Genomic DNA, 11,018 nt, shown 5'->3' with positions numbered 1-11,018 from the left:
CCACGAGGGCAGCCTTTGTCTCTTTGATATGAGCGGAGACATCCGGTGCACTCCCTCCAATTATGCGCAGGGGCCAGGGAACAGGGATCCCAACGGCCGCCCCGTGCAAACTGCCAAACCTGCACTCGGGGTCCTTCGCCTGGGTGCCCTTTCATTTGGGAGTGGAGCATGAGCCCGGTCCAACTCCAACATCTGCCACCGTGCTGCGCTGCTAACCATTAGCCCAACAGCTGATGTCTTTTGAGTGGGCGTGTGCCGGCTTATTCTGTGCCGGACAACAAAAATAGCATAGAACAGATGAAACGGAACAGGAAAAGGGGGGGGGGGGACAGAACAGATGTACAGTATAAATGGAACAAACAAACTCAATCCTGTGTCTGAACATGACATCTCTACTAACGATGCTCATGTGTGAGGATTAAAAACTCTTTAATTGGCTTGCATTCATTTCCTACTACTTCCTGTAGCAACTTCACCAGCACTGCTACCACCGCTACTACTACTACCACCACCACCACTACAACCACCAGTCCGCTGCTACTGCTACTACTACTACTGCTACTGCTACTGCTACTGCTACTGCTACTGCTACTGCTACTACGACTACGACTACGACTACTACTACTACTACCACTCCTTCTCCTCTAGTAGCACCAACAGTTTTGTACGCTTGGTTTCAGACACTGTGAGAGCAAAGGAAGGAAATGCACTGAGAGAGCTCGCAGGACTTCCTGACTGCATTCCTTGGAATGTCTCCCGGCCCAAACAGCGTACAGGAAGCCAAAAGGAACCCCTTACGTTATGGGGACTGATTTGCAGACATCAACAATCTCGTGGCACAGTAATGACACACGGTTTACTCTGCCGGTAAACTATAATCTTCACTGTCTGCTGAGCGGCTCAAAGGGCTGTTAACTTTTTCGAGAGATTATTGCTATGTCTACCCCCCACCCCACCCAACCTCCACACCCCACTCTTCAGTCAAGCCGGCATGCATCAAAATATAACATGACTCCGGAAATGGTGCTGTAAGTATACTAAGAGCCTATTTATGGGATAATAGTCTGATTTATGTCCAGTGCAGTCCACTAACAGTTCATTGAGGGAGATCAGAAGCAGTAGTTACTGCCTTAAAATAGTGGTGGTTGTGGGTGTGCTCTGCAGTCAGGCTGGTTCTATAATGATTTGGCCAAGGTGTGTGTGTGTGTGTGTGTGTGTGTGTGTGTGTGTGTGTCTTTTTCCATTTCCCAGTTCCTTGCAATAGCCTCTGCAGCAAAGGCAGACTTAAATAGACTGGTACAGAGATAGAACACAGGGAGATAAGGCCTTCATTCACAAAGACACCATACACACACACACACAAACACACACAAAGCAAGATAAGACCTACATGACCATGTAACCTGCTGTCATTGTCAGTGTGTGTGTTTGTACATATACACACATGCACACACACAATATATATATTCAAACACACAAGATAACACATCCAAAAGCCACATATCCCTTTCCCGTCGAGCATAATTATACAGACAGACACACACACACACACACACACACACACACACACACACACACACACACACACAGACACACACAGACACACACAGACACACACAGACACACACACACAAGCAGCACAGCTGGGGCAGGCATGGGTCCAAATTAATGCCACTAATCCAATCTCACTGCAAATCAAATCTGGAAGCCCTCTCCTTTCCTCCCTCTCTCCCCCTCCCCCGCCCCCTCATCCATAGAGAGAATGACACAGAGGAGAGAGAGAGAGAGAGAGAGAGAGGATGGAATGAGGGGGAGGGAGATGGACGGAAAGAAAGGATGACAAGAGGTGAAGAGGGAGGGCGAAAGGGGAAGGACACAGATCTGTCCTTGTCTCCCGCTCCACTGCCCGCAGCCCCGGTGGAGAGGAGCATCCGCAACACAGAGGCTTTTTTCTAGGAAGGAGGCCCAGACGTCTTTGTCCCGTCGCAGGCCAGCGGCGAAGCAGAGACGCACATCTCCTCAAAAGCTCCCTGTCAGCTGTTCTCCCTGAAAAGGCCCGAGCAACGACAAAAAAAGAGGCCAGCGAAATGACAGGGTGGAAAAGGAGAGAAAGAGAGAAAGAGGGAGAGAGAAAGCGTGAGAGAGAGAGAGACATCGACCTGACAAAGACCAGAATTGACGGACACACACAAGCACACTTCCTGTGCTATTGTGGAGCAAAAAAACAGTTGCTTTTCCTCTCTGCATCAGCATGAATGTGAAGTCAAGCTTGCAAAAAGGAAAAACACACAGTCCACAGTTTAGCAGAAAACAGAAGCGAGAGAAAGACCAGGAGGCAAGACATCTGACGCCTTTTGACAGGAGTCACTCAAGGTGGACAAATGGGATCAGCTCCCACAGTGGCACGGTCAGCTTTGCCAAACATGGCTCTCGGGAGGAATGACCGCTTCCTTACAAGGCAACTACGCACTGAGAGAAATGACGGCGATGTTCCGAGCCGTAACGGGCAGTGGGTAAAGTAGGCCACTCCTTCCTTCCACTGAGCAGCCACAGCACCTGCCCACATTCTTAATTAAAGCAAGCCCAGAGTGGCGTGCTGCACTCTAATGAGACCCAGGCCCTGGATCCCGGCGCTGCCTCCTCCAGCCCGGGGCCTCAGGCTGGTAGGGTTTCCTCCGGTGGGAGGCTGCCCCTCCCAGCACTCCCAGAAATGACTTCCAGCAGACTGGAATCTGTTTGGGGGGGGGGTCTGGAGACACCTGAGCACTGGGTGAACCCACCACTCACAATGCCAATCTCTCCTTCTCCCTTCTACTAAAACAAGACATGGAGAATGTAATGTGCACGGACAGAAATAAGGCACTGAGCTTCGCCTCGACAGAGTCTCTCTGGCTCGTCATGGCTTTCAGTGGAATGACACAAATGTTGAATGGGCTGCCAAAACAAAGACGCAAATGAGAGGATGGGTAATGTGGCGTGCCAGTGGTCGCTCAGCCTACTCCCCTGCTGGCACCACACAGTAATGACAAAATAAGTGGCTGCACAACAGTGCGTGATTCTCATCACTGTCTTGCATTGTTTTCGATTCCTCTAAAAAATATTAGGTGCTTGACATGCAGAGTATTTGTTTTAGCTTGTTGCTAAAGAGATTTCTCAAACAGAGACTGACCAGGGAGTTTTGTCCGACATGGTGAATATGTTGTCCACTTGTTGACTGCCCCAGTGGGGCCTCCACGCTAGGCTCAATGGGAAAGGGAAAAGTACAGATGTGATTCCCAGGGCAGAGAAGAGCCAGAGAACATGTTATCCCATGAAAAAAACAAACAGAGAAGTCTACGGAGGGGGCAGGAACAACCGCAGTGTTGGTGGGAGAGAGATAGGCCTGCTGACGTAGAAACCTAAATCTCTGGAATGCATGGACATGGGCTCCTCAGCTCCGAAAGATGGCCAACGCCGGACCGTAATCCAAGAGCAGCAGGGAAATGATTGTGCTCAAATCCCGTAGGCTATCACTCCTACTCTAGACAAAAACAACCCTCTGTTTTTATCTGCCTAGAATTTAACTTCTGACCTCACGCGATCGATTCATGTTTTCATACTGCTTCTATTTCCATTATTGTGTGTGTGTGTGTGTGAGGTGTGTGTGTGGGGGGGTGTTGGGGCCCTGAAAAATAAAAGACACAGGAGACATATCTACTCTCCAAGAAGGATCGCAGCCAAATAAACCATACATTCACCGCCGTTTATGTTTTAACATTTCTCATCTTGAAAAATGGGCGCCCTCTCAATCTGCTGGGGAACATTCTCACTTGGCTGGGAGGAAAAATACTGGTTGGCAGACAATGACACAGCTTCAGAGTAATATTGTCTGGGAAACCACCCACACTGGTGCAATAAAAAGTTGATGAAACCCCTCCAGTGTCTTGCCCACTGCACAATGAATTTTGCGAACCATGTCGAACCACAATCAGCATCAAGCCAGCGCATCAATCACCAACCGTGGCAGCTACACTTCAAAGTGTAAGTAAGTGTTGGATGCAATCAAGCCATTACAGTGTCCAGACCCCAACAGTGGACAGGAGTGAAATCGTTTAGTGGGGGATGGAGAGTGGAGTGAGGGGGTTGCAGTAACTGGAAGAGAGACTTGAGCCGTTTGAGCCGTCGTCACTCCTCACAGATGCCAATCGAGAGCTTCCCAGCACAGTAGCACAGGCCATTAAAGCAGCTTGACTCTTTGCAGATGCATCACATCATCAGTGGCAACAGCACCCGGTGGCAGGCGGCCATCTTCCTCTGGCTGCAGCACGTACTGGAACAGAGGTTCTGAACTCTTTTTTTTCTCTCCTTCTCTCTCTCTCTCTCTCACACACTCTTTTCTCTAGCTTGCTCTCTCCCTAAGCAGGCCAAAAGTACAGCACTGTCAGAGTGCACGGTTAATTCACACGGGACGCTCGCTTCTATTTTCTGCCCCAAAAAACAAGGCCCCTGAAAATGCCTTCCATGTTGAGGAGATTAGGGAGCACTTGGGCAGAATACCGACTCCATATGCCTGCAAGGTGCTCGCCTCCTGCCAATTAGCCAGGGTTTAGTGCTGTGCCAGGAGTTTTTAGTACCTGTTCGCCGAATAAAAACAACAAGAGAAACAAAGATGGAGCACTGCTGAGGTGGATACCTTCCCCGGGGTCAAAGCAAGGACCGTGGAGCCCTGCACAGCGAAAACAAGAGCACACAGAGGCATTGGAGTCTTTAGACATACATGTCAGATTTCCCTGGTCCTCGCCAGTGCATGCAACCATGTCACGCTACGAGAACATTAATCATGAAGCATATGGCATGTGTTGCTTGGCTAATTACAATTTAACTGCATTCCAGAATGCAATCAAGAGTTAGACTCAAAAGAAAGAAAACAAGAAAATATGTTTGTTAATGTCTCCATGCTTGCACAAAATGCATAAACAACTGTATAGTTGCTTAGTGTGGCATGGCAATAAAAATGCTAAATGGTTTATCCTTTCTTCAATTTCCTAAGACAAATTTCTGTTGAGAGGGAGATACCAAGGAGCCAATCCACTAACCAGCTATTTGGGCGACTACAGAGGTAGGCCGGCTGGAGGTCAGACACCAAGAGTAATTTTATAAAATGTATATCAATTTTTTAAAATGAAGATTTATAGCCCTTTCATGACGAACAAACCTGCTTATTACTGGTGAGGTCCAACTCTCCATCACTATTTTAATGAAATGCCCAGGGACAATTCTCCCTCCTCTTTCTAATCAGCACCCAAAGCCACTATTACGCTGTTGCAAACTAAGAAATTAGTCCTTGTAACCTTGTAAGTGTTCAGAACCGCTGTCCGTCACAAAGGATGAGCCGTTCTGCTTCAGACAAAACCAGGCAGGCGACACAAACGCACAGCAAAAGGGAAAAAAAGACGCCGCAGAGCGATAAGCTTTCAGGCACACCTGCCGGGTTTGATCTTCAAGGAGTTGAGCGGCTTGAAAGGGGTCGTTTCTTCTCAACATACCCTTCTTGCCAGTGTGATGTGCACGTGGACGCTTCTCTCGATTTGCATCATCCGGGCCAGCCCTGGTCATGCCACTGCAGGATGTGCGCTTCTTTTCCGAGCTTCTGGCGTTGTTCTCGTTGTTGTTGTTGATGGAGGTTGTTGATGACTTGAAAAGGAAGCCCCAAGTATCCAGAGTTCAGCACGTACACTGCACTTTTGACTGAAAGAGGGGTGAGTGAGGCTATATTACCGCCCCCACTTTGTCGGTCAGCGAAGGGGGATCATTTCCTGTGGACGTCCAGATCAATGAGGCTGACAGCTTCATACCTCAAAGCTGACGTCTCAAACAAACTGCACCAGAGAATCAGTAAACGACAGAGGAGAATCAGTATAAAGGGAAGTCCAGCAGAAAGGGGAAAAGACAACACTGAGGGCAAGTCAGATTTCAACGCTGTCTCCAATTTCATGCAGTAACTAAAATGCAACCGACACTGAAAAACAAACACAAAGGGAAACAATCCCAAAGCTGTCTGCCAGCAACAGGAGACAGTCTATGCTACGACGAGACTTAACAAACAGGCAGGTTGATCGAAATAGCTCTAAATGTTTGGAAACATCTCAAACTAAATGTCATTGTCTCCGACTCCAATGTGTCTGACTGGAATGACAATGTTGTGTTTTCTAAAACAAAAGCTATGAAGCAATAAAAAGGAATGTTCTAGACTTTACCACCACTTGCCCTCACATAACATCCACACAAGCATGTCCCGCAAGGGGAATGGGCCTTTTCTGAAACACTTAATGTGCCACAGTGCAACCTTTTTTTCTTGAGCAGCCCACTCCTTGCTAATGTGAAGTGCTTTGTTTTGTCAAGGAAATGCAGTCCAATGCTAATCAGGAGATAATGAATGAGTCACAGTGGCTCTTTCTCCGGCTCTCCCCTCCTGCATCACCCCACCCTAGACCTCAGCTGGCTCCTCACTGCCTCTCCATCTGGTTACCAAAACCATCACTTTTCAAACAAGACAGAAGGAATCCCAAGAGAGAGAGAGAGAGAGAGAGAGAGAGAGAGAGAGAGAGAGAGAGAGAGACGGGAGAGAGAAAGACAATGCAAAAGAAAGGAGGAATACACTGAATAATAAAAGCCAAGAGATGAAAAACAAAGATTGTGAGATGCTCTGTTCTCCCTCTCGGAGTTTCCCCTGAAGCCTCTGACTGCTACTCGCCTGAGTAAGGCAGGGCTTGGGAGACTTACAGCAGCAACAACAGCAGTGAGACACTGGGTCATGCATGGTGGACCGTCTTATGGAGGCCCCCTCATCCAGAGGACCTGACTTCTCTCAGTGTAGGCTCCCACTGCCAGGGGGGATTTGAGGCTGACCCGATTCAGCAAGCCAGCACCTTGCAGTAATACTAGCTGCAGCCAACTCTACACAGAGAGTGCATAGGCCCATACATTCAAACACATAAACACTCTCTCACTGTCGTTATCACACAGGTGTTCAACAGGTAGATATGTGCATACTGTACATGTTCAGGTGAATATAAACATACACACACACACACACACAGACAGACAGAAGATGAAGTTGCAGTGAGGCATGGGGGGGGGGGGGAGTTTCTCTGCAGGAGGTTTCCCGAGAGTTTCCACTTAGACACATAAAATCAGCTGACCCCGTGTTAATGCTGACACAGTGAAGATGCCCTCCAAGATACTTCAAATTCAAATTCACAGAATTGAAGCATCGCCAAAAGCTTTGCCACGCTGATTGCCCTGAAACACTGAGCATGCTCTGTGCAGGGAGGAGGCTGAAATAATGAGCTTTTCTGCTCGATGGAGAAATATAGAGGCCATGTTTGCCCTGTGCTGAGTGTTCTGAGCAGGGAGCTTGGAAAGGGCTATGGGGCTGTCTGCAGCCGAGGCCTGTACTTCCTCCTCTGCATGTCTGCTTGGGTCTTTGGCCTGGGGATGTGGAGCCAGCCAAGTCTCTCCAGGGCACACAGCGGAAACCACTAGTGTTGCACTTACAACCGATTCCTGAGGCAAATTACTGCCAAGGCTATGATGAGACACTTCTGTGCTGTAAATAAGAGCCAGAGTCTCTTTCTGTCTGTCTGTCTATCTCTCTGTCTATCTCTCTCTCTATCTCTCCCTCTCTCTATCTCTCCCTCTCTCTAATGAAAAAAGCATGCCTGAGTGAAAGGGTTGAACAGTCCTTAGTCCTCATCTCTCTCTCCTCTCCCTCATTCTATGTCATTCTTTGTATTCTTCCCTCTCTGGCCTCTATCACTCTTCCTCTTCTCTGGCCTCCTCCATCTCTCCCCTCTGGTTCCCTTTGTTTATTTGTGAGGCATCAGCTCCTCAACTAACTGACTGATGCGCCACCAAAGAGGTGCAGCAGCCCCCAGGAGTTTTGCCTTTGCTGGAATACATTATTCATCATTATTAAGTTTATTGAAATTCAATTCCTGGCGATCCCTCTTCTAACTTGGCCCTTTTCTCTCTCTGCTAATCAAAGAGATAAGATCGCTTTTATGAGGGGAGAGCCAAGTGTCTGTGAGAGAGGGCACCAAGGTCATTACTGGAAGGTGTAAATAAATAGATTCATCCACGGTGCTCACTTAGATGATGCCCCAAAGGAGCATTAATATTCATTTTCTGCCATTAAACACACATTATTCAGCATTTTCATGGCTCAAGCAAGTACTTGATGGATTAAAATAAACCACAAAATTTGAAGAGAGAAAGAACCAGAAAAAGACAAGGGAGGGTCATTACAGAATATAACCAAAACATATGCAGAAGATAATGCATCCATTCACGGAGAGAGCGGATACGATAGCATAACTGTAAACAGAATGAAAAAGCAAGGGCTAGGGCTACAACAATTAATCGATTAATTGTTAAATTGTCCACAGTTAAATTAATCGGCAACTATTATTGTAATCGGTGAATTGTTTTTTGTCAATTTTTATGGAAAATATCTAAATTCTCTCAATTCATTTTCAGCTTTACTTACTCCTCTATGACAGTAAACTTCACCATTTTTTATCGATCAAACAACTAATGTATCAACAAATTTTGTAGTCTATAAATCAAAAGATTAATAGACTATGAATATAATTAAAGTTGCAGCCCTACAAGTGCCCCTCCAACTCTCCCCTTTCAAGGCTAGTATGTTAATGTATGACTCAATGCCAAGCACAAAACATTACATGCCATTATTTCAAAAACCTTTAACATTACATTTACCGCTAAGAAGTCACGAAACAGATAAATCTGAATCTTTGTATATAATCGTCAAGGTAAAGCACTGCTCAAGCGGAAATTACCTTGACGACACAAATGCAAAGAGAACCCTTAGTGTTAGTGCACAGGCCATGTTTTTCTGTGAGAGCCGCGAGGCAGAGCTGCAGACTTACGGTGCTGTGCTGAGAGGAAAGGACCTTGCCTGGATGGATGGGTGGGTGGGGAAAGCGAAGGCACGGTGCAGTGCAGGCTCCCCTGGGGCTCTCATGACCACCTAGCCTGTGCTAACTGATGCTAATGCAACACACAGGAGCCCATTCATAGCCTTCCTCCAGTAGCAGCCAGACAGAGGGGATGGCCTCAATTAGCTTAAAGTGACCTTTGAGTATTCGTGTGTGTGTGCGTGTGTGTGTCTGTGCGTGTGCATTAGGATATGTGGGGGAAGGTCGATGGCAGAGCAAAGGGAAGAAAAGGTGAAGTGAAGGTGGAGGATTTGAGGGTGGGGGTGTTGGCTGACTGACAGCAGTGCATTTTCCTCATCTAAGACTCCTAAGTATAGAATATGCGAAACCTGTGATCTTTTAAGACTCCCTCGGGACCCCCTGAGTCGAGGATGTGAGACCTGGTCAAGACACTCACTCCTTCCTTACGGCCTACGCACGCTCAGTGCAGCAGATTGCTTAATGGATTAGGGCTTTTCTTAACTGTTCCGAGAGGTCTGGATAAACAAACTGTCTTTGGTTTGTTTTGGCAATATTGTGCTCCCCCCCCCCCCCCCTCTCTCTCTCTCTTTTCTCACATTGTGCAAGCATCGGCATTTGGGGGGGGGGGATGCGGCTGGAAAAATATCACAATCCGCCTGACGAAAGCATGAGCGTGTCAAATGCACTCTAAATCCGGACTAACACCCCATCACCATCCACCCACACAAACACATTTGATTCTTATATCTGGACTGAGGGATACTGATTAAAAAACAACCTAGTATCCAGGTCCTAAAAAATAGACTGCTTTGCACAAGAAACTGCTGACATTATGCAGTCACAATTAGTCACAAAGGGCATAGGTTGCATTGTTGCATGTGTTTACCAGAAAAACAGGCAACCAATGACAGCGGACACAGAATAATAGTTATCTAGTTGTGTATTAGTGAGTTAGTTTACATCTCTCGTCGTCTGTAAAAAAACTAAAGTCTCTTTTTCAGTACAGCCATTTCCAAACCACTGACACAGAGTTAATGAACATGTCCCAGATTGCCGTAAATCAGAACAATTGCTTTAGTACCATACAGTGCAAGACCATTTGTCAACGGCTGATATAGCTTCTCTGAGAAAGAAAACTCCATAGAAGCATCAAAGCAGCAGCCTATTTCCAAATTCAACTGCACATGGTGTTTTAGACGAGTCTATGAGAACAGATTTATAGCGCTTGAATTGCGGTCCGAAACCAGTTCGTTTGCACAGCTCTGCACAGCGTCCACCCCCCCACCCTCCTAATACACGCACGCACACACGCACGCACGCACGCACGCACGCACGCACGCACGCACACTCCGTCCGTTCATCTTTTCTTTTATCCCTCATCCCAGAACTGGGAGGATGAGGCGTGGTGACTGGCACTGGTGACTGTCCAGCCTAAATACAAAGCCTTGCCCTCTCTCAACTTTGTAACGGCTACGAGTCATCATTCAGTGCACAGACATCGCTGGAATGTGTCTGTGAAAATCTCCGTGCCAGCTATACGGCCCCGCATCCAATTAAAGGGCATGAGTCACTGTTCACCCCTTTTCAGACGGGCAACCTGGGCACAGCAAGATGGAGCAAGGACTTCAGCCCACTCTCTCTCTCTCCCTCCCTCTCTCGCTTTGTCTGCCTGACACCTGTCCCACAGTCCAGGCCTCAACCGACCTGGGAAACAAGCTCCAGCACGGCAACGGCACTCAGCTTCACAGTCAATTAGAGACTGCAAACAAATTAACACGCGAGGCGGGATGGAGCCTTTTTTTTTTTTTTTTTTTTTTCTTTTTTTCTGCTGAGCGACAACAACCATTTCAGGGTGCACTTCCAGTCGAGGTTCATTAAACAACTCAATAGAGCCTTAAGGAATGTCGCAGAGAGGCACGTCTCTCCCATTGTTGAACGGGGAAGCTCCACTGGGAGAGAGAGTTGGCCCCGTACATAAAAAGGAGCATGAGATGAGAAACAATGCCAGTGTGTGATCTCCACATAACAACACATGACAGCGGCTCGCCAAGCTAGACC

The 11,018-nt window shown here is 47.4% G+C and overlaps 1 protein-coding gene across 1 annotated transcript in view; it reads right to left on the bottom strand.

The window, feature by feature from the left end:
• The window catches only part of arvcfb (ARVCF delta catenin family member b), an 82,081-nt gene that overhangs the window by 53,883 nt on the left and 17,180 nt on the right, over nucleotides 1-11,018 (bottom strand). Inside the window, exons 4-5 of the mRNA XM_076271343.1 lie at nucleotides 5,464-5,673; nucleotides 4,673-4,705 (exon numbers count right to left, since the gene is read on the bottom strand). Coding sequence (XP_076127458.1) covers nucleotides 4,673-4,705; nucleotides 5,464-5,673 — 243 coding nt within the window. The remainder of the gene's footprint in view (nucleotides 1-4,672; nucleotides 4,706-5,463; nucleotides 5,674-11,018) is intronic.

Source organism: Alosa pseudoharengus, unplaced genomic scaffold (genome assembly GCF_046254945.1).
Source record: "Alosa pseudoharengus isolate Yale_2024_CS ecotype anadromous, Long Island Sound unplaced genomic scaffold, YU_APseudo_1.1 YU_APseudo_1.1_scf_6, whole genome shotgun sequence".
Lineage (NCBI taxonomy): Eukaryota > Metazoa > Chordata > Actinopteri > Clupeiformes > Clupeidae > Alosa > Alosa pseudoharengus.
The sequence above is the reverse complement of the archived record's forward strand: the minus strand, read 5'-3'. Positions and strand labels throughout refer to the sequence as shown.